Raw genomic sequence first — 23,167 nt, forward strand, 5'->3', positions numbered from 1 at the left:
TAATGTCAAATGATGATTCTAAACATTTGTCAAAATAACTCACCTTAATAAAAAGAGACTAGAACTAATTTATATATTTAATTGACTATATTAAAGTCTTTGTTGAGAATGATAGTGATGCAAAGAAAATACATTAAATATAAATGTAACTGAACAGTAACACAATAGATGCTGTTGTTAACATTACTTATGCAATTAAACGAAGTAAGGGAAACTTTCTCCCATTTGTTTCAATTTTAGACACTATTATATTAAAATTATGAATGAAGGAAGAAAAGTCTGTGTTAGAATTTTTTTCTTTTTAAAAAAAATATTGTTCAGATTATTATAGTTCTTTCTCTTCTCCCCTCCCCGCCCCCATAGCTCCTCTCCACCTGTCCGAATCCATAGGTATATGATTTTTGTCCAGTCTCTTCCCTCACCCTCACATTTTCCCCCCAAGAATTGTCAGTCCACTCCCTTTCTATGTCCCTGATTCTATTATATTTACCAGTTTATTCTGTTCATTGGATTTTTTATTCACTTGATTTTTAGATTCACTTGTTGATAGATATGTATTTGTTGTTACTTTGTTGTTCATAATTTTTATCTTTACCTTTTTCTTCTTCCTCTTCTTAAAGAATACCTTTCAGCATTTCATATAATACTGGTTTGGCGGTGATGAACTCCTTAACTTTTCCTATCTGTGAGGCTCTTTATCTGACCTTCAATTATAAATGATAGCTTTGCTAGGTAGAGTAATCTTGGTTGTAGGTTCTTGCTATTCATCACTTTGAATATTTCTTGCCACTCCCTTCTGGCCTGCATAGTTTCTGTTGAGAAATCAGCTGTCAGTCCTATGAGTACTCCCTTGTAGATAACTATTTTTCTCTTGCTGCTTTCAAGATTCTCTCTTTGTCTTTTGTCCTTGGCATTTTAATTATGATGTGTCTTGGTGTGATCCTCTTTGGATTCCTCTTGTTTGGGTTTATCTGTGTTTCCTGGACTTATAAGTCTATTTCTTTCACCAGGTAGGGGAAGTTTTCTGTCATTATTTCTTCAACTAGATTTTCAATATCTTGCTTTCTTGCTTTCTCTCTTCTTTTGGCACCCCCATAATTTGGATGTTGCTACACTTGAAGTTGTCCCAGAGGCTCCTTACACTATCTTTACATTTTTGGATTCTTTTTTTTTCTTTTTGCTTTCCCAGCTGGATATTTTTTTTTCTTTTTTTTTTTCTTCTTCTTCATATTTCAAATCTTTGACTTGATTCTTTGGATTCTCTAGTCTGCAGTTGGATCTCTGTATATTATTCTTTATTTTAGTCAGTGTATGCTTAATTTCTAGTTGGTCCTTTTTCATATCCTTGAGGGTCTCGCTAAATTTCTTGGAGGTTACTAGAAGATTCTTGAGTAACCTTATAAACATGGTTTTGAACTTTATATCCAGTAGTTTGCTTTCCTCCATTTCTTTCATTTGTGACCTGTTTCTTTTTCTCCACATTTAGGTTGCTTCCCTGAATTGATAGAGTGGCTTTGTGTGCTAGGTGTCCTATAGGGCCCAGTGGCTCAGCCTCCCTAATTACCTGAGGTGGACACTCTTGGTACACCCCTTTGTGGGCTGTGTGCACAGTATTATTGTAGTTAAGCCTTGCTTGTTGTCCTTATCACTGGGAGGAATTGACCTCCAGGACAACTGGCTGTGAGGATCAGTTGTGTCTACAATAGGAGAATTTCTATGTTGGAGGTACCCTTATGGGGCAGAACTTGCTTCAGTGGGTCTTTGGTGCTCACTGGGTCTGCCCCTTGAGTGTGTCTCTTATGAATGTGAAGAGTTATCATCTGGATGGTCTCACTCTGACCACTGGGTACACTGGCTTTTGGATCTCAAAGGATGTGCAAAGTCAGCCGCTGACTGAGGCTACCCAATGGAACATACAGAGAGATCTGCAGATTTCTCCTTTTGGTTTGGGGTTTGGAGTTGCACAGATGAGGCCCAGCTGTGAGGCAGTGTAAGCTGCTCTTGAGCATTGGGCCTTCTTTTAGAGGCTCTGGGGCTCTCTGACCCAGCGGCAGTATGTTAGGTTTTAGATTACAAAGGGCCAAGCCATTTATATGCAAAAGCATCTATGTACAGCTTGGGTGGGGTTGTAAATTGAGTGGGGTGGGGTGGGGTCTCAGGGAATCACCTGGGCAGAAAAAACAGCAATGATTGACCATCAACCCTGCCCCTAAGAGGTTCCCGGGTCTCTGTATACTGTGGCATTGTGCAGAAACGATTGCTGCAAGCACATCTGAGCTACCCTAGTGTTCTAGCCTGATGCCAGACAGTCCAGTTTCTCTCCATATGAGTCTGGGTTCCCAGGTTCTCACCTGGAACTGGAGTTCAGAGCAGTGGGGAGCTTGTGTTTCCCTCCTGATTGAAAAATGACAACAGTGTACTCAGTTGCCAGCCCCTTTCTGCAAGCATGCCTCCATACCTCTGCACTTCACTTCCTTACCTCCGCACTTTCTCCAAGTCTCGGTGTGCTATTCTCTGTTCTTCTAGTTGGATAATTTCCACTCAGCTAGCCTTCCTGTGGTTCTGGATGATATCTATTTTGTCTTTTAGTTGTATTTTTGAAGGGGTTGTGCACAACATTAAGTTCAGGTGTTTATGCCACCATCTTTGTTTCTCTAAAGTTTTTTTCATGGGTAAATATCTAAGCACATGTTGTGGTGGGCTGGTGAACTTGGGTCAGAACTATAGAACTAGGTTTGAATGAAAATGGCTAGTTGGCTACATCACCAGGTAATTTTCCACATCAGTAAATCACCATGGTATAGTTCCAGATCTCTCCCTTTGCATGTAAGTCCTGCAAGCTAGAAAGTCTGATTACTTTAAGGGAGATGACATAAAATGAAACAGGCAGTTACCACCATGAACCTTTTATATCTGTATGGATAATGATACTCCCTGGTCCAAAGCCCCAAGGATCCCCATTACAAGTATTATATTATCCTATTATAAGATTATAAGAATTCATATTCTTCATAATCAGTTGTGAATATTGGGTCTCAGCAGTATAAAAATGGGAATGCTTTATAATGATATTCATAACTCTTTCTTGAAGAGCCAAAAGAAACTTCCTTATACTGCCAAAAGAAATGTACATAAAAGAATTTCTAGTGGATTGTATTTTTTAATACTCTACCAAATCCTTTTAGTCCTTAACATGGAATAGAGGGTATATTTTCCTGAAAAGGATTAAAATCAAGCTACTCTAAATCGAGAAGTTTGAGCTGGTAGCTTTAAGGTCATTTTTAGCTTTAATATTTATGATCCTAACATGCTACAAATATATTGTAAGCAGTCCCTGACTTAATAAGATATTGTATTTTTTAAAATATATTTTTATTGATTTCAGAGAAAAAAGGAGAAGGAAAGAGATAGAAAAATCACTGATGAGAGAGAATTATTGATTGGCTGCCTCCTGCATGCCCCCCCCCCCCAAATGGGGATCGAGTCTGCAACATGGGCATGTGACCTGACCAAAATCTAAACGTGACATTCTGGTTCACAGGTCTACAGTCAACTGCTAAGCCTTGATGGTCGGGCAAGAAGTTGTATTTTAAATGAATATCCTATTACCATCATATTGCATTATTTACATAGCTTAAGGGCAGAAGCAAATCTTCATCCTTTACATTTTTGGAATAAATCAAAAGCTATTTAGTGCCAACATCTGATTGTTTCATTCAATTCACAAGCAATTATTGAGCCCAATTTTTGAGCAAACACAAAGTGTGGGTAATACAATAATAGAGTACTCTTCTGATGATAAAATAGTTCCAGCAAAGGAATTTCAAAAATGTTTGAGAAAAGACAGCATTGTGGCTAGAGCATTTGACTCTTTAATGAAGTTCACATAACTGTCCCTCTGCTAAATAAACAAACTGACAAACAAAAATCTGCGATAGTATTTGCTTTTCTTCCCTAGAAAATATCAAAGTTATTAATTTATTAAATTTTTATTTATTTGTTTTAGATAGGAAAGTAGGTAGGTAGGGATGGGGGAGGGAGGGGGAATGGAGAGAGAGAGAGATGTGAGAGCAATGCATTGGTTGGTTGCCTCCCATTCATGCCCCGACTGAATGATGTCAATAGTATACTAATGGTTTCACTGCTCCCCTTCAGTCTAATATAACAGAGGAGTCAGGTAAGTCTATGCCATTCCTCTGCTCAAAACTTTCCAATGACTCCCATCTCATTCAGAGGAAAAGCAAAAGTCCTTACAGGAGCCTATAGGGCACAATTTAATTAATGGTCTACTACCTCTCTGAACTCATTTTCTACTATACTCCTGTTCGCTTGCCCCTTTCCAATCACACTGGTCTCCTTAAGGTTCCTCCAACTTGCCAATTGGAGGCAAAACAACTAAAAGGCAAAATGCCATAATGCATCAGGGCATTTTCACTTATAAGGACCCTCTGAGACTTATTCCTTCAGTTAACACGACTCACATCCTCAGATTCTTTAGGTTTTCCTGAAATGTAATCCTTTCAGTAAGATTTTTCTTAACTACCATATTGAAATACTTGCATACTCACATTTCTCTCCCACCTCTCTCTCTCTCTCTCTCTCTCTCTCTCTCTCTCTCTCTCTCTCTCTCTCTCAACTCCTTTCCCTTTTTATTATCACCTGACATATCACATATTTCACTTTTTTATTTGTTAATGTCTGTCTTCCATTTTATTCTTTCCAGAAGATAAGCTTCATGAAGGTAGGGATATTCACCATGGTATACCTATGACCAAGAACTAAACCAACCTAACACATACCTAGTATTGAAACATTTACTGGATGAGTGAATGAATTCTTAGGATATTTAGGACAGATGAAATATACTGAGCTCTTCTATATGCTAGGCATTGTGCCAAGCACTTCACACTTAATTATATTGATTTGAGAAGTAAGAGAATTGCAAAATATTATTATTCTGGAAGCCAAGGAAAGGCAAGTTTCAACTAGTAGAGTTAATCAACAGAATTAATATTAAAATAAAATAGGTAACTAAATGAAAATAGGGCAATTAGCTATTATAGAAGTCATTGATGATCTTAAGGAGTACCTCTTTTCAGTAAAGTGGTGGGGTTGGGGAAGCCAGATTAAAGTGAGTCAAAGAATAACCAGAAGCTGAAGAATAGGAAATAGTAATGTCAATTACTGCTTCAAAAATTGATGGTAAGGGGATACAAGCATATAAAAGATGGTATTCTAAAAAATATATTTTATGTTGAGGGAGTTTTGAACATGATGGTTGGCTGAAAGGAGAAGCAAGAAGAAAAGAAATAGAATATTCCAGAGAAAGACAACACAATGTTTACTAAAAGAATATATTGGAGAATGTGAAAGAGATCCAGCATCCAGCTAAAATAGCTTTTTGCTGCACACATAATAGGGATCCAGAGTTTTCTTCCCTTCCCTTTTCTTGTTTCTTGAAAGTAAAAAAGAGAAAGGACATAAAAATAGAGAAGCAAGAAGTGCCTTCACCATTGCCAAAATGGAAAACACAGGTGATAATTTTTTAGTTTATCAAATATTAATTGTATTATTAAAATTGAAATGAATCTTTAGGGAGGACAGGAGACTGCCAATATATTATTTAAGCACTATTTTATTTTTATAAAATAGTGTGCATGTTCACATATACACACTATATCTTTCTAAAAACGTAGAGAGGTTCTTTAGGTATCTGGGAGTTTTTGTGAGGTGCTTTCAGCCATGTTGAAACTTCTGACACTAGGGCCAGCCTCTACTTGATCAGTTTGCTCCTGGATGATTGGTAGTTGTAGAAACCCTCATATAGCAACAGACAGACAACTCAGAGTTAATGCTCATTTCTTGTTTAAAGAGTGATCCCGGAATAGAAATAAGAAAATGAAATCTCATAACAGTGTCATCATAAAGTCATCAGCCAGCTGGCAGTCTTTGAAATCTAATCCTCAGAGGCTTCTCACAATAATTTGTAATATTACATCTAATATTATCTTATCCACCAATTCATATCTGTTCACAGAGATTGAAGAGCAAGAGATGAAGTTGCAGAGGCCTACATTTCTGTTTGCCTCCCGTACACGCCCTGGGTGATGAACACATATTCTTTATGTGTTAAGGAATAGGATCAAGGAAAGACAATACTTTCCTACACAACTCACAGTGATGATCTATGTTTTGATCTGTATTGTTAAAATAAAATATTTTCCTACATAGGTCACAGGGATGATCTATGTTTTGATCTGAATTATTAAACTACAGAATTTAATTAAAAAAAACCACTTGCTCTTTTATTCATGAATGATAGATGAATTTCTTTTAGGCCCACATGACTATTTATAATGATTTATATAAAATAGTAAATAAAGGTCTTATCAAAGCTAGTGTGGAAGCTGAAGATTCCTCTGACCTATTAATAAACTTGAACACTAAAATGTAAAAAAAAAAAATAGTTGACTTTTATTTTTGATTATCTTGAAACTATAGCCTGACAGTATATGATATCAGAGTAAAGTTCTTCCCAATTACATTCTTTATATCTTATTTAACATTCAACAATTTAAAACTGAATTGAAGTCTTATTGCTTTTAATAGGCTTTCAAATGTACAAAAGTTTTTTGTTTTTGTTTTGTTTTTAATATATTTTATTGATTTTTTTACAGAGAGGAAGAGAGAGGGATAGAGAGTTAGAAACATCGATGAAAGAGAATCACCGATCAGCTGCCTCTTGCACACCCTCTACTGGGGATGTGCCTGCAACCAAGGTCATGCCCTTGACTGGAATCGAACCCGGGACCTTTCAGTCCGCAGGCGGACGCTCTATCCACTGAGCCAAACCGGTTTTGGCCAAATGTACAAAAGTTTTGTATCTATTTACCCATATGATTGAACGTTTCAGTTTAGGCAATTCATTAGTGTTCAGTAGTAAAAACTGAACTGTTAGCCCAGCCGGAGTGGCTCAGTTGTTGAGCATTAACTTATGAACCAGGAGGTCATGGTTGGATTCCATTCTGGGCTTGATCCCCAGTGAAGGGCATGCAGGAGGCAGCCAATCAATGATTTTCATCTGATGTTTCTTACTCTTTCTCCCTCTCCGTTCCTCTCTGAGATCAATAAAAATGTACTTTTAAAAAAATTGAACTGTGAGAAATAATGTAATCAAAATTATTTCAATAGAGTTCCTTCTACCTGAAAAGCCTTGATTATAGATACTTTCAAAGATATGAGATACATTTTCATCATAACCTGATATCAATATAAATAATCTCTTTTAAAAATTGTGTTTACAGAGTTCACAACAAAAGTGAAAGTGTTTATATCCTGTAATAGTTGTAGTTTTTGAGACGTTAAACACCAACTCTAGAAAATGGATAAATAAAAGAAATAAGGCAGAAACAAGGAAACAGAATAATGTGAACAGCTTTGTTAGGAAACAGTTTTTATTTATAAAATTTGGCAAAAACTCCTCTTGAATGAATATAACATTTAATTGTTATAAATGTGCCCTATAAATGGCATAAGTGAATGTGGACAAAGGTGATCCAGAGCAAGACTGTCCACAATTTTCTGTGATGATGGAAACCTACTTTACACAGTCCAACATATAATTCCTGAGCACTTGCTAGTTGTCTGATGAGGTGGATAAAATAAATTTTAAGTTTTATTATCATGAATTTGCATTTAAATAGCCACCTGTGGTTAGCAGCTACCATACTGTATAGCACAAATCTAGAGGAAGAGGATGTTACTTCACTTCTGGGTTTAACTGGGCATGATATTGGATTAAAAAGGTCAAAATGCAAAAGATCACATAAAGAGTTTTCTTATTCTTTATCTAACTAGTATGAGATCTGCAAGAATGCAAAATAAGAGAAGCTGTAGTCAAGTTTAATGTGTGCAGTTGACAAACACAGCATAAATAGAATGTGAACTTCTAATGTAAAGGTATCATTAACAGGGAATACACTCTCATGACCTTTCAGGACAGCCATTAAGCCCCAATGGCACATTACTATTTTTTAAAAAAATATATTTTATTGATTTTTTTACAGAGAAGAAGAGAGAGGGATAGAGAGTTAGAAACATCGATGAGAAAGGATCATACATCAGCTGCCTCTTGCACACCCCCCACAGGGGCTGTGCCTGCAACCAAGGTACATGACCTTGACCGGAATCGAACCAGGGACCTTTCAGTTCGCAGGCAGATGCTCTATCCACTGAGCCAAACCGGTTTCGGCTGGCACATTACTATTACAATCCTATGTGAATATACTATACAAATATATTGTACATGAATATACAAGCTGCATGAATATACTGTATTTACTTAACGCTTTGAGTGGTTCTTTCAAGGTAACTTCATGTTGTCCAGTTACAGCATGCCAGTTTGTCAGTTTATTCTTTCCATGACCTTTGGCAGACATTCTCTATTGGCTCTACCTGAATTCCTGGGAACCAGAGATGGCTTTGTGACATAATTTTGGCCCTTAAATTCCTGGGAAAGCCATCACTTTCCTGATATAAACACTGCCTCTTCCCCTTCTTCTTCCTGCTGGAATGCACATGTACTGAGGGAAATGCCAAGAAAAACATGGAGACTGTAGGAATGACATCACTGAGCAAATGAGCATCAGCATCTGCCTACCTCTGAACATCTCATTGAGACAAACAGACCTCTATTAGGCAAACTATTGAACTTGTGTTTTCTGTTAGTTGAGAACTGGAGGCCATCCTAATGTAGGTTCACCAAAACATTGCAGTGTTTTTTTTTCCCCCCCCGTCTCATTTACCTGTTTAATAAAAATGCTTAGGGGGTATTTACTATATGCCAAGCTAAGTGCTAGGCAAATATGATGTACAAGCAGCCACTGTGCATATTCTCACAGAGCCAACATTCTCATAGGAGACCGAGACCAGCAAATCTTAACTCCAGTATAGTGAGATAAGCACTATAATAAGGGGCCAAAAGGGCATTTTAAGTATTATTATAATGAATTTACATTCAATAGCCACCTTTAAATAGCCAACCCTAAAACATGGTAATCAGGGAAGGTTTCCTGGAGGAATTGGCATTTATACTGAGATCTGGTTATTAGGTAATTGAGAAAACAAAACATGGATATGAGGAAATAAAAATAGCTCTATGTTACTTAACTGTATCAGGATGGGGGATGAGAAATAGAAGGAGAGCAGAAAATTAGGGCCAAATCGTGCAGACATTGAAGTTATTTAAATGAGTGTGTGTTGTCTTCAATTAATAATGAATAAGCCATTTGAGGCTTTAAAAGCAGGAGGATGATGAGTAACATGAATATACTATATTTAGATAATCCTGCATTCTATATAGAGCAAGCATGTCAAATTCAAAGGCTAACATGGGCCAAGTAAATAAGGTTTAAGTTTATGTGGGCACAAAAAAAAACAACCCAGAAGTTTCAATTTTCATAGAAACATAGGTCTATTTCAATAGAGTCATGCTGAATACAAAGGGCTTAAATAAATGAGTAATTATTAACATAAAATAATAGAACATTTTAATAAAAATTAATATTTTTATTGAACATTAACTTATCAGACACTGAATAACTACACAAATTAATAAACATAATGCAAATAAAGTTTTTTTCTTGTTCTCTGAAAGTGAAATATTTTCAGTTGAGCACACCAAACAAGTCAGTAAAAGACTAATGACATGGCAATTGGTTGCTAAAATATTTGCTGCTAGTATTAGTGGAGAGAAATGGTGCACCTGCATGTAGGGTGCTTAGGGAAATGAATGCAACATGATTATAGTAATCAGTCATTAGTGAACATTGCAGTTAGTTATTAATAATTATGTATAACAGGATATTATAAAAATTAAGTTATGGAATTTTTATTAAAACTTTTCTTACATACCGTTATATTGACTGGGCCACAAAAAATATTGTTGTGGGCCACATGTGGCTCATGGGCTGTGAGTTTGACATGCTTGATGTAGAGAATGGATGGGAGGTAGGAAGTCCAGAAGGAGGGAAATCAGGTGAATGAAGTCATTCAGGTAAGACATGACAGTCAAGGGATAGCTTTGAGGAGAAGGGACTGAATTTGAAAGCTATTTTGAGATCAAATAGCTTTGTAATAATTTAGCTATTGGGGTTATGAAGAAAGAGTTAAGTATGAACTTCTGCTTTGGTAACTGAATAGGTTGTGGTAATGTTCACCAGGGAGGGGTCATTGGAAGAGAAGTAGGTGACATTTGGAGACAAAGATTGTAAGAGGGCAAAGGTGAACTCAGCGTTGTGTCTATTTGGTTTGACGTTTCTGAGGGACATTAAACTGGAAGAAACCAGTAGGATATGCAGGCGTAAAACTCAAAAGATGATTCCAGCTGCAAATGGTATAAATGGGTAGTCATCAGCAGACTGAAACCACACAAGTGGATGAATTTTCAGAGTATATGAGAGAAAGGAATAAGACATGCCTTTAGAGTAGGGGTGTCGAACTCAATCAGAGAAGGGGCCAAAATCTAAAATCCAGCCTAAATCGCAGGCCAAATGGTTTACTGAACAGTCATAAACTGTCATTGTGATGGAAACGCAGCGGAGTGCAGTGATGACAGCGCAGTGCGGGCCACATTGCAAGGCCTGGCGGGACGGATTTGGCCCGCGGGCCTTGTGTTTGACACATGTGCTTTAGAGGCATGAGCCAAAATTAACTTGGCAAATTGCAGATTCTGTATGGACCAGCTAAAAATGTAATTTGGCTTCTAACATTCTATTTTACTTTACCCGTTAGAGAAATAATCGTATACTTAAGTGGTAGCTTTTTAGGGACCAAGTCAAACAAATATATAAACTGGAAGCTCTTCCTCTGAGGAATCCAAAGATCTTAATAAAGTGATCAAAAGAACTGAGAGGTACTTGGAGATTCAAGCAGCATGAGGATGTGGAGAGAGCGGTCTGCCAGAAAGAGCGGGTCAATGTGATAGACCTCCCCTGAAGCCTTGGTTTTGTGCTATGGACAAGCTTTACTTTTTGTCCCTTCTTAGTTTACATTCCCTAAACCCACCAAATTAATTTTTATCTTAATTTTCTTTTCTAAAGATGCTTCTCTTTGAAAAGCAGGTATTTCCCATTGAAATCTATTGACTGGGATACTAATCAATTGCATATTAATAAGTCTTTCTGTGCATACTAGGCCCTTGTTTAATTGAACAAACAGGTACCTGGTCTATATTGGGATCAGCAAGTCTAAACTTTGCCATTGAGAGGAGGTTCTCTCTTCACTTCAGGTTGAATCTTATTTTCCCTGGTCATCTAAACACCATCTGGAATTTTTTTCCCCCCAGAGTCACCAGTTTTAATCAATTCTCACAGTAGTTTTCACTTTTCAATCTCTAACTCAATTTCAAGGTTTATTTGGTCTCTTAATTTCCATATATCAATAGGTCATTACTCCTAACTTTCTGCTCTTAATTCAAAATCTGTGTTTTTCTTTTTAATTTTCTTGATGGTGGCCTTTTCTTCTTATGAAAGGCCACCAAACTGACTTCTTCAGTAATTCATGTCATCATCTGGAACTCAGCTATCTTTCACTGGGTTTTCCTCATCATTATATAGGTACTATTTTTGCCTCTGTTTTCTGACAGAAGCAAAAAAGAGTACCCAATCATTCTCAAGTTATCATAGCATGAACAAGGTAATGCTTCATTATGCAAAGAGAGTTATCATTCAAATACTTACCGTTACCCTATTACGGTGGTTGGCAAACTAATTAGTCAACAGAGCAGCAAACCACGGCTCATGAGCCACATGTGGCTTGCGATCCTCTGTTTGCTGACCACTGTCCTATTATATTAACTGGTTCAGGATTTGTCAAATAAAGAAGATAGCCTATATCCTCAGGGAGTTTACACTAATGTGAAGAACCAAATATTAAAATTAGTTATATAATTCATATTTTTATTTTTAATCAGTATAGATGTCAATGAAAGAAAAACACAAGGCGTTAAGAGAATGGCTAAAGAGACAGGACCTCATTTGAGAGGATGATGCTCTAAGAGCTGTTAATTTACAAATATATATAATGAGAAATAAAGTTATGAGCCATGTTACACACTACATAGATTTTCCCATTGTCTGTGTGGAGTGAGATACAATAATGGCACTATGAATAGTTATAATTCCAATGTGACTTCCTTGTCAAATTAAGGTTGGGGCAGAACGATGGAATAGAATTGTATTTCTTTGGGTAGAGTCTCAAAGCAGACTTATAAATGGTTCTTTTAGCTATAAATCACTATTTTGGTTATGTGTAATCTCTTAGAAAAATAATATAATTTCACCAGTTTCCTCATCTTTAAAATAAGAGGACTTAGGCAAACCTGTAAATTTCATTGGATTATCATCTTGGATTCTCCCAAGCCTGATTTAGCAAGATTGGAAAAACAAATCTGCATTGTCCACCCAGTATCACCACACCATCATTATAGCCAACAATAGTTTTAGAAATAATGTAATTCATACCTTTTCTGAATGCTTGCCCAAGAGGCATTGATGTTCTCTGTAATTATATGCACTTTTCTGGTATCATCTTCAGAATAATCCCGGAGAAGTTTCAGTGCCAAGTCATTTGCCACATCTACATTTATCTTCCACTGGCGGAGGTCTTTGGCCAGCTGCTATAGATGCATATAGGAAAGAGAATCGATGTCAGCTTTCTCTGAATATTCTAATTGGAGTTTCTTTTTTTTGTCTTCCTAAAAATCACTTATTAAATGTTTTTTCAGGTTATAACATAAGCTTGTTATAAAATGAAAATAACTTGTGATATATCATCTGTATATGGCATTGTGTGCCCACTACCCAAAGTCAAATCTTCCATCACCATATATTTGACTCCTTTCACCCTTTACTAACCCCCATTACTGGCTTCCCTCCTGTAACCACTATACCGTTGTCTGTGGCTATACGTTTTTGCTTGTTTTTCCTGTTTGTTCATTTATTATTTTTACATTTCTATTCCAGATATGAGTGAAATAATATGGTTCTTGACTTTTTCTGTCTGATTATTTCATTTAGCATGATATTCTCAAGATCCATACATGTTGTTGTGAATGGCAATATTTCATCTTTTCTTATGGCTGAGTAGTATTCCATAGTATATATGAAATTGTACACTTGAAACCTTTATAATTTTACTAACCAATATGATCCCAAAAAGTGTAATTACAAAATGAAAAAAACTAGTACAAATATGTATAAAGATTAAATCTTAAAATGTTTCTTAAGTAGTTTCTGAGTCCTCAAGTTAGAACATGTCTATATGCTGCTTTTTACCTAGTCTATCCCATTTTTAGTCTAACCCATTTTTCTTGACGAAACTTTTCAAATGCAGCATGTTGAGTAAGAACCAGTAACAGGTATTTCAATTTAGTAGCAATTAATTGGAAATAAACTGATCTTAATTGTTTTTATCAGGAGATAAAAAGACTATAAAAATAAGCTCCCATATCATTGTTGAATATGTGACATACCAACTCTGAACAGAATTCAACTCTTCATTAACTTGTTGAATTGTTTTTGTAATTAGTGCCATCTACTGGTATTCAACTAAAGCTGCATATTGAAAATATTGAACATCAAAGGAACAATGCTGTTATTCCAGTTATGAACTTTTTAAAAATTTTTTTAAATTTTTTAAATTTTTTTAATATATTTTTTTGATTTTTTTTTGCCCCCCTCCCTCCCTCCCACACATCCCCTCCCTCCCCAGAGTTTTGTGTCCATTGGTTGTACTTATATGCATGTATAAAAGTCCTTCGGTTGATCTATTATCTCTCCCAGATCTTCCTCCCCTCCCCGCTGTAATTTGACAGTCTACTTGTTGATATACTGTCTCTATATCTATCTTTTGGTTCATCAGCTTATAATGCTCTTTATTATCCACAAATGAGTGAGGTCATGTGGTGTTTCTCTTTCATTGATTGGCTTATTTCACTCAGCATGATGTTCTCCAATTCCATCCAGGTTGCTGCAAATGATGAGAATTCCTTCTTTTTGAAGGATCAGTTTACTCATATTACTTTAAAAATATTCTACTTTAAAATTAGAATAAAATTTCAAATATAAGAATCTTTTAAAACCAAATGACCTATGTATCCTTTGACAATTTAGTATTATCAAACTATGTATTTCATCATTTAAAATATCATACATTAACTAAAAAAACAGACCAACAAACACTTAGCTGGAAGTATATTAAACCCAAATTTCTATTAAGCATTGGGACAAGTACATGGAGAAGGCTTTTAAGCATTAAGCTAATATTAAATTGCTATAACAGTTTTATCAAACTCAATATGCTGGATTAAGCCATTGATAAATGGACAAAGGTATAGGAACAAGTCATTCAAAGGAGAGAGAATAAAGAGTTTTTATAAAAAAAGAAAATGACCAAACCCCAACATATTTATGGCTTAGAACCAGCAGAAGACCAGCTGGATCCAACATGGCAACTAAATTCACCTTGCTGTAACCCCTAGCATCATTTTATTCTCATTGGAATATGTTAGCATACTAAACAACACACCCCAGTGCTGCCATGATGAAACAGAAAGCCTATATAAAGACACAACATCTGCCTGGGCTCTTCAGAGAAGTCTTCTTCCCTTTCCCAGAAAAATCCCCTGAATATTCATCTCCCGTATTGAATTCCACACACTTCCATTAAATGAGCCCCATAAAAGAAGTAAACTCCACGAGGGAGGGCTCCTTTGCCTATGCAGTAATCTTCTCTCTGCCCAAATCTACTAATAAACTACTTTTCACTGTAAACGCTAAAAATAATTAACTTTAAAAAAACCAACAGAATACTGAGTCAAGATGGCACAATTTTACACCAATTAAATGAATATAAAATAAAATACAAAGCTAGAAAGACTAGGAAAATAAGCACATTCATGAACTACTGCTGGGAAGAGTATGTATTAGGGCAATTGGTAATAGATATCAAGTGACATACAAACCCTTCTTTTCATTTACCCAGTAATCTCACTTTTGGTGTTTTGCCCTAATCAAATATTAAAAGAAGAAAGATAAATACATTGTAGGAATAAATATCTTTATTAACTAAAATAATAACATAATGCATCAACCCAGAGGTTTCCTCTGCAGTAAATGTGTACAGAAATCATAAGTAAAAGACAGAATATAACATCTATCTAAACTGTATTTCTTAAATCTGTAAGAATGCATACTCATGAGCAAGAAGGGCAACAGAGGAAATTGAAAAGTAATGATTCTGAAAAGTTATCCTATATAATAAAGAAAGAATATGCTAATTGACCCTTACAGATTGGAGGGCCAAGAGACACAAGATGGTGGCTCCCAGTCCCCTCAGCCCCACTGGGGTGGCAGGCCTGCCTCCGGAGTCCCTCAGTCCCCTCAGCCCACCAGCCTCCCAGGGCCAGCCCAAGGTTCAGGCAAGCCTTGGATGGCAGCTGCCCAGCCACCCAGGGCCACCTGAGGCTCAGGTAACCAGGCCAGTCAAGGTTTGTGCTGCTGGCAGTGGCAGCAGCAGAGGTGTGATAGAGTGTTGCCTTCCCCTGATCACCAGGTTGCCTTCTGCCCCTAAAGGCTCCTGGACTGTGAGAGGGGGCAGCCTGGGTTGAGGGACCTCCCTCCAGTGCATGAATTTTCATGCACCGGGCCTCTAGTTTCTTTTAATAATTGTTCTTTTATGTTACTACTACCGTGTTTCCCCAAAAATAAGACATCCTCCAAAAATAAGACCTACTTACAGGTTTCCTTCTGAGTGAAATATAAGGCATCCCTCCGAAAATAAGCTCCCCCCCTAAGCTAAACATGAGAGATTTGGTCCACTGATTCTGAAAGAAATGGAGTCACAAGAAATTCACCAGGAAATTCAGGAATTGGATTGTCATGATGATGTTCCAGAAGATGATGACATGATTGTCATTGAATAAATGAGTAAATTCTTGATACTGTGGGATTCAGTTTGTCTGGTTTGTGTTGACAACTACCATACTACCGTACCGTATACAGGTAATAAATTTCCTTTATTTTCATTTAACAATAAATGTGTACCGTATTCTTCTTCATGGAAAAATAAGACATCCCCTGAAAATAAGACCTAGCGCATCTTTGGGAGCAAAAATTAATATAAGTCACTGTCTTATTTTTGGGGAAACAGGGTAGAGGCCCAGTGTATGGGTAGGGGGGAGGGAGATCAGACTGAAACAGACAGTTCAACATCCCCTGAGGGATGTAGTAATGCGTGAAGTGGCAAGTGTCTGGGGAGGAGCTGGAGCCTGGGCCAGGCACCTCACCGATCCCGCTAATCCCACACCTGCCACTGCTGCTGATCACTAACTGCTGCTTGGTAGTGCTGCCATGGAAGCGGGAGAGGCTTGAGCAGCCACAGCTGTGCTTGCCAGCCATGAACCCAGTGACTGGTGCCCATTAGTCAGTTGAGCAGTGCTCCCGCAATGGGAGGGCACTGACCACCAGGGGGCAGCTCCTGCATTAAGCATCTGCCTCCTGGTTGTCAGTGTGCATCACAGTGACTGGTCAACCAGTTTGGTTGTTTAGGCTTTTAGATATATAGGTGATGTTTATATAGTAATAAAAATCAAATACTAGTGCTTTTAGCATAGTTTCAGTATCTTTGGGTGGACTCCTGTTCCTTGAAAATATATAATCTATAGAAAATCCTGCATTTATCAGTTAACTGGAAAATCTTATTCTAGCATCAAACAAAATTACATTTATTATATGTAGTAAAAAGACCCAGATAACCAGATGAATACTGATCATCTAAAACCAATACCACTAACTTTTGCTATGAAAGCAAAAAGAGAGTTTTTATTTATAATTTATTTATTTTTAAAATATATTTTTATTGATTTCAGAGAGGAAGGGAGAGAGGCAGAGATATAGAAACATCAATATGAGAGAGAAGCATCAATTGACTGCCTCCTGCATGCCCCCTAACAGGGATCGAGCCCACAACCCAGGCATATGCCCTTGACTAGAATCAAACCTGGGACCCTTTAGTGCAGAGGCTAATGCTTTATCCACTGAGCCAAACCAGCTAGGGCTCAATAGCCTTTTAACTTCTAGTTTTGTTATCTGCAAACATGATGGGGCTTCTTATTCTGCTTATGCCTTAGGTTTGTCATGAGGTAAAAATCAAAATCAAATTGCTTAGAAAATTATAAAACAGTATACTAATACATTTATGGATAAAACGTCATCTAAATATTGGGTTTTTAGCTCTTTGTATATACTGACTAAGAGATTAACAAAAAAAAATTAGCTCTATGAGCTAATAGCTAAGAGCTTATTTGCTCTTAGATCCATTCTCTGCCCATTTCCTACTCTACTTGGTACTGCAGATGGACTAAACCACTTAAGGGATCAGAATTTCCCAGGATTTCTTGCTAGCTGGCTTCTAGTTGGATTTGGCAGGTGAGAAGCCCTGGTATGAAAAGATAAACCATGAGGAAAGGTGAAACTAGTGGATCTCCCCCTCTTTCTATGTGGGCCATGTGTTCTTTGTGTCTCCATTTCGCACTGGACAGACCCTCCCTCTGTAGTTTCAATATCTTTTGTGCAGCCTGAACAGTGGGAAAGTTAGCACCAGATGGCTCTGGGTTCTAGGTTTTGGTAACACTTGTTGGCCCTCCAGCCCTTGAGGTGTAACAGCTTCCTGATGTTGCTAAATTCCAGGTTGCCTCCCCGTCTCCTACTGGGTTTCTCAACTCCTTCATTAGTCATGGAACCAGTTCTCTGTTTGAAATATCTATTATAGTATGGTTTCTAGACTGTATCCTGATGATACAAACTGAAAGAAATCTCACAGAAAATGACCAGATGTACAAATACACAGGAGAAATTTAACATATTTACTAGTTATGTTACAAAAGAGAAAGTTAATTATCCTCTGTGCCTCAGTTTCATAAAATACAAAGCATATATTTTGCAAAATATCACACTTTAAATCTTGCAAACTTCTCTCCTGTTTCAGAGGAAGAAGTTACTCTTGTGCTATGGGAAGCTGATACTTACATCTGGAAACTCATCCTCCCCTCCGTGTACTACTGCTCTCTTTGTGTCTTTTCAATCTCTAGTCTCTTAGCAAGGTCTTTCTCCATTGCCTTTAAACACAATCTCTCCCCCACCACTAAACAACAACAATAAAATCTGCTCTCTATCATTTTCTTTCCCTTCATAGTTATGCTCCTTAGAAAGCAACTATTCACTCATTAACTCAACTTGATTACATAAGTGGTACTCTATAATTCATCAAAATCAGGTTTTGCCATTGCCACCCACATAAACTGTTCTGACAGAAGCCACCATAGCAAATTGGACGATTAGCCTCAATTCTTTACTGCACTCTGTATCCATGCCCTTTGTGATGTAGCTTTGAATTTCCTGCTACAAAAAGCACTTATCTTCCCTGCCCTTGACAACGAATTTAGCCATATGTCTTGCTTTGCCTAATCCTAATGAGATGTTAATAGAAGAGACACAAGCAAAGGTTTGAAATGTGCTCTTGCAGTGGACATAGTCCTTTTGTACTTCTACCATGACCAGGAGACAAAAATGCCCAGGGCTAGCCTGCTTATCCCTGAAGAAGGATGAGTGGAGAAGAACCATCCCAATCAACCTGTACACTGAAACAATGTCACTCAAGCAGAAAATAATGCATATATGGTTTATTAAAACAATAACTAAACAATTTACTTCTAAGTTTGAAGGTGTTTGTTATGCAGCATTTTTGTTAAAATAGTTAACTGACTCAGTTACCAATGGCCAATGTCTGTAGAAAGTTATAAGTTCTTATTTACATGATTTATTTGCAGCAACCGGTGCTATTGACTACTCTGCTCTTCTTGAGGCACCAGCCTTTCTTAGCCCCCTCTCTTTGGATCTCCTCCAAGCTCTATTATGTTTAAAGTTTTTTTTTTCTTTTTCTGCCTGTCCCTTAAATGTTGGTGTTCCTCAAGGTTCTGTCTCTAGTCTAATCTTCTTCCTCTGCAATTTAAGTTAATCCTCAAATGGAGGAGGAGGAAGGGAACATATTCATAGTGAGGTTGCATCATAATTTTCCCTTATATTCAAATCTTCGGCCCCATTGCCAATGCCTTTGGTGAATCTCTCATCATCTCTTGCTTGGGCCTGCAATAGTCTTTTTGTTGGTTCCCTCCCTCCCCTCTCAAACTAGTTCTTCCATACACAGACATCTGCTTAAAAGATCTTTTTGCAATGCAAGTAGAAACACATTACTTCTCTGTAAAAGCTTTCACTGTCTATTACCTACAAGACAAAGTTCAAACCTATCTTCTTGGATTACATGGCCCTCAAATATATAACCCTTACCTACACAATCACTTTCATCTTTTGTTATCTCCTTTCCTTTTACTGAATCTGATAATTGCCCATATGAGAACAGAAAAACTCTGAAGGGTTGAGTGACTTGTTGAAGATAACATCCTAGTCAGTGAAAGAGGCATTGCAAAACTGCAGGTTTCTTGACTCCAATATTTCGGGTTCAATCTAGTTAAAGAAGATATGCTTCCATATAAAAGAATTTCAGGAAAATGATTTGGTTTATTATAATTGAACTTTGAAGAATAGAAAATCATCTCCTTGATGAGTATAGCGAGATGAAAATCACTGCATATAATAAAGTAAGACATTGCCAAAGACAGCAGAAAATAATACATATTTGGTTTATTAAAAAATCACTAAACAATTTACTTCTAAGTATGAATTAATGTTCTATAAATCTTTATTGGGGAAAAAGAAACAATTTTTCCTGCCTGTGTGTATTAAAATGACCTATAAAACCTTTTTATGTATTTATAATAGAAACATTAAAATATCTGTAAGGAAGCTATTTCAAAAGTAAATCCTCTCACCATTAACTTGGAGACTCATCCATTAAACCTCTGACATTACCAAACAACTCTGTTTCAGAAGGTAACACTCTATACAGGGCATACTATTTAAAAAAATGGCACTCATTTTCCAGCCTACTGGAAATGATTTATCTTTTCAATAGCTTTGAGGACTACATACTAAAGTTGTTCCTTTTTTGTCCTTTCAACAATGACTATAAGCTGAGAGTAGGCTAGTAAATGTGTTATCGGCCAACCCATTAGAGTTCCATTATTTTCTGTCTTACATGGCTTCATGTAATGAATTTTTATAATTAAACTAATGGCATACAATTTATTTCCCCCCTCTTTACTTTCAGGCCCCATTTCTCTTCCAGCTTCTTTAGAATACGTTTTGTACAGAAAAAAAGGGAAGAAAGGTCTCCAAGTGCTTCATTACCTTAATTTCATTATGACATTTTGGAAAGCATTCTCGTTATCTGGCCTCTCATGTTAATTTGCTGAGTTTATGAAAAGGCATAAGAAGTGTTATAATTAACAAATCACCCAGCTACCTCAGACATCTAAGAGAAATTTGGTAGAGAGGGCGTGGAAATGGTTGAGTGGAAATGACTCCAGAGAGAATGCCAGAGGACAGATTCCCCAGAAAGTGACATTTTCTGCACTAATTTTTAGATTCCATAAACCTACTGTGGTAAAGTGCATTATTGTTCACAAACATTCAGTGACTTCTCATGCTAGAGGATTATACATCTGTGCCCCATTGAATCAGAGAAGGCAATGGAACTGATTTTTAGCCACTTGTTACTTCCAGGCAGAAGGTTTAAGAGCTAACGGTGCCCAGCTGGTGTGGCTTAGTGTTTAAGCGTTAACCTATTGAACCAGGGGGTCATGGTTGGATTCCTGGTCAGGGCACATGCCTGGGTTGTGGGCTCAGTCCCTAGTGGGAGGTATGCAGGAAGCAGCCCATCAATGATTCTCTCTTATCATTGATGTTTCTCTCTCTCCCTCTTCCTTCCTCTTTGAAATAAATAAAAACATATTTAAAAAAAGAAAAAAAATAATTAAAATAAAGAGCTAATGACATTATCCACTATGTTCCCTTCTTCTCAGATCATGAAATTATGTATTAAGATGTACCTGTCATCAGGCATGGTCCTTGTGAATCTACAAGGGACATGTGACATCAATAAAATACAAATTTGTGTTAGGTCTCTGAGTTTGGTGATTGCTTATTACTGTGGCATAATTTAGCCTATCCTCAGTGACATATCTACTAAGGTTAACCCTGTCTCATAGAATACGCAATTCTATAATCTTCAGATATTTTGGAAGCAGGGTCAGGGGTAGAATAAGCTAGCATAATAATACATTAAAAATAGGTTCCCCTGATAATAAATATTTACAAATAATGTTTCTAAAGCAGTTTTTAAGTGTAAAGGAACAAGAACAGATCTGTAGTTTTAATGACATGCATATACACCTTTGAATAAAACTTCCTTAAAATATAATTTACATACTGTAAAATTCACTCATTTAAAGTATATAATATAGTGGTTTTTAGTATTTTAACATACTGGTGAAGTCATTACTACAATAGAATTTTGGATAATTTTCTTCATCCTCAGAGAAACCCATACACATTATCAGCCACTTTCCATTGTCTGTTCTCTCCTTCCCCAAGCCTGTACTGAGTATGAATATAAATGGTTTAATACAATATATGGTCTTTTGTGACTGACTACTTTTATTCAGCTTAATGCTTTTGTGGTTAACACATACTATAATAGTACTTTATTCATTTTTTTTAATGAAGCCTTTTTTAAAAATATATTTTTTATTGATTTTTTACAGAGAGGATGAGAGAGGGATAGTTAGAAACATCGATGAGAGAGAATCATCGATCAGCTGCCTCTTGCACCCCCCCCACCCACTGGGGATGTGCCTGCAACCAAGGTACATGCCCATGACCGGAATCAAACCTAGGACCTTTCAGTCTGCAGGCCGATGCTCTATCCACTGAGCTAAACCAGTCTCAGTTCTTTATTCATTTTTATTGCTGAATAATATTCCATTGTTGGATATAATACATTTTTTAACCCATTCATTAGTTGAAGACATTTGAGTTGTTTTATACTTTTTTGGCTATCCTATCTAATAAAGAGGGACTATGTTAATTGACCCTCACACTGTCACAAAGATGGCAGTGCCCATAGGCAATAAGGAGGAAATATGCTAATTGACCACCCCACCCTCAAAGATTGCAGCACCCAAAGCCAATAAGGAGATAATATGCTAATTGACTGCCCTGCCCTAAAAGATGGTGGCACTCATAGCCACAAGATGGTGGCCTAGCTGGTTTGGCTCAGTGGATAGAGCATCAGCCTGTGGACTAATGGTCCTCAGTTCCATTCCAGTCAAGGGCTCATGCCTGGGTTGTGGGCTCAATCTCCAGTAGGAGGCGTGCAGGAGACAGCCAATCAATGATTCTCATCATTGATGTTTCTATCTCTCTTTCCTTCCCCCTTCCTCTCTGAAATCATTACAAAAAAGTAGACTATTAAATTTTCTATTTTTTTGAATTTTTATTTATCTGCTCTTTATGTATATCTTATTTCTTGTCTTTCCTTTTCCCAGAGTGGAATTATGCTCTATCTTCAAGTTTGTTGATTCTTCTGCTAGCTTAAGTCTAATATTGAGCACATCCAGGGAAAATTTTATTTAAATTATATATTTTTAAAATTCCATGATCTCTCTTTAGTCCCTGTTTATATCTCTTTATTGATATTCTCTATTGGGCAAAAATTTGCACATAACCTTCTAGATGCCCCAGGAATATGTCAGAGTTTTTCAGAGTTCCTTGAAGAAATCTCATTCCTCAGATTTTCATTTTAAGTTTTTCTCCAGACCCTGATTTTATTCACTGGTAATACAGCCTCAGCGAGCTGTTATTTAAACAACTGTTGCTGATTGTTTTGGATAAAAATTCTGGGGATAGGGCTTTTCCTGTGGAGTTAGCTCAAACTCAGGTCAAACAAATGACAAGGCCTTGTGTATATGATTGGAGTGACAAGACAGATCTTACTGTGTTAATGCTCTGGGTATAAAATGGGTCTTTTTGAGGAACTCTAATCCTGGTCTTCCCTCTCTGGTGGCTGCAAGGCTGCTATTTAATAATTTTCAAGCATACTGTGTAACTGGGGAAAAGTAATGGGAATAGGCCAAGTTAAAAAGCTTCAAACC

At 36.9% G+C, this 23,167-nt stretch overlaps 1 protein-coding gene across 4 annotated transcripts in view; it reads right to left on the minus strand.

The window, feature by feature from the left end:
* Positions 1–23,167, minus strand: part of DMD (dystrophin) — a 1,962,662-nt gene that overhangs the window by 571,157 nt on the left and 1,368,338 nt on the right. For all 4 annotated transcript variants that reach the window (XM_045582357.1, XM_045582356.1, XM_045582355.1 and 1 more), the window contains one exon: positions 12,522–12,676. In XM_045582357.1, coding sequence (XP_045438313.1) covers positions 12,522–12,676 — 155 coding nt within the window. The remainder of the gene's footprint in view (positions 1–12,521; positions 12,677–23,167) is intronic.

This window comes from Pipistrellus kuhlii, unplaced genomic scaffold, assembly GCF_014108245.1.
Source record: "Pipistrellus kuhlii isolate mPipKuh1 unplaced genomic scaffold, mPipKuh1.p scaffold_m20_p_16, whole genome shotgun sequence".
Classification (NCBI taxonomy): Eukaryota; Metazoa; Chordata; class Mammalia; order Chiroptera; family Vespertilionidae; genus Pipistrellus; species Pipistrellus kuhlii.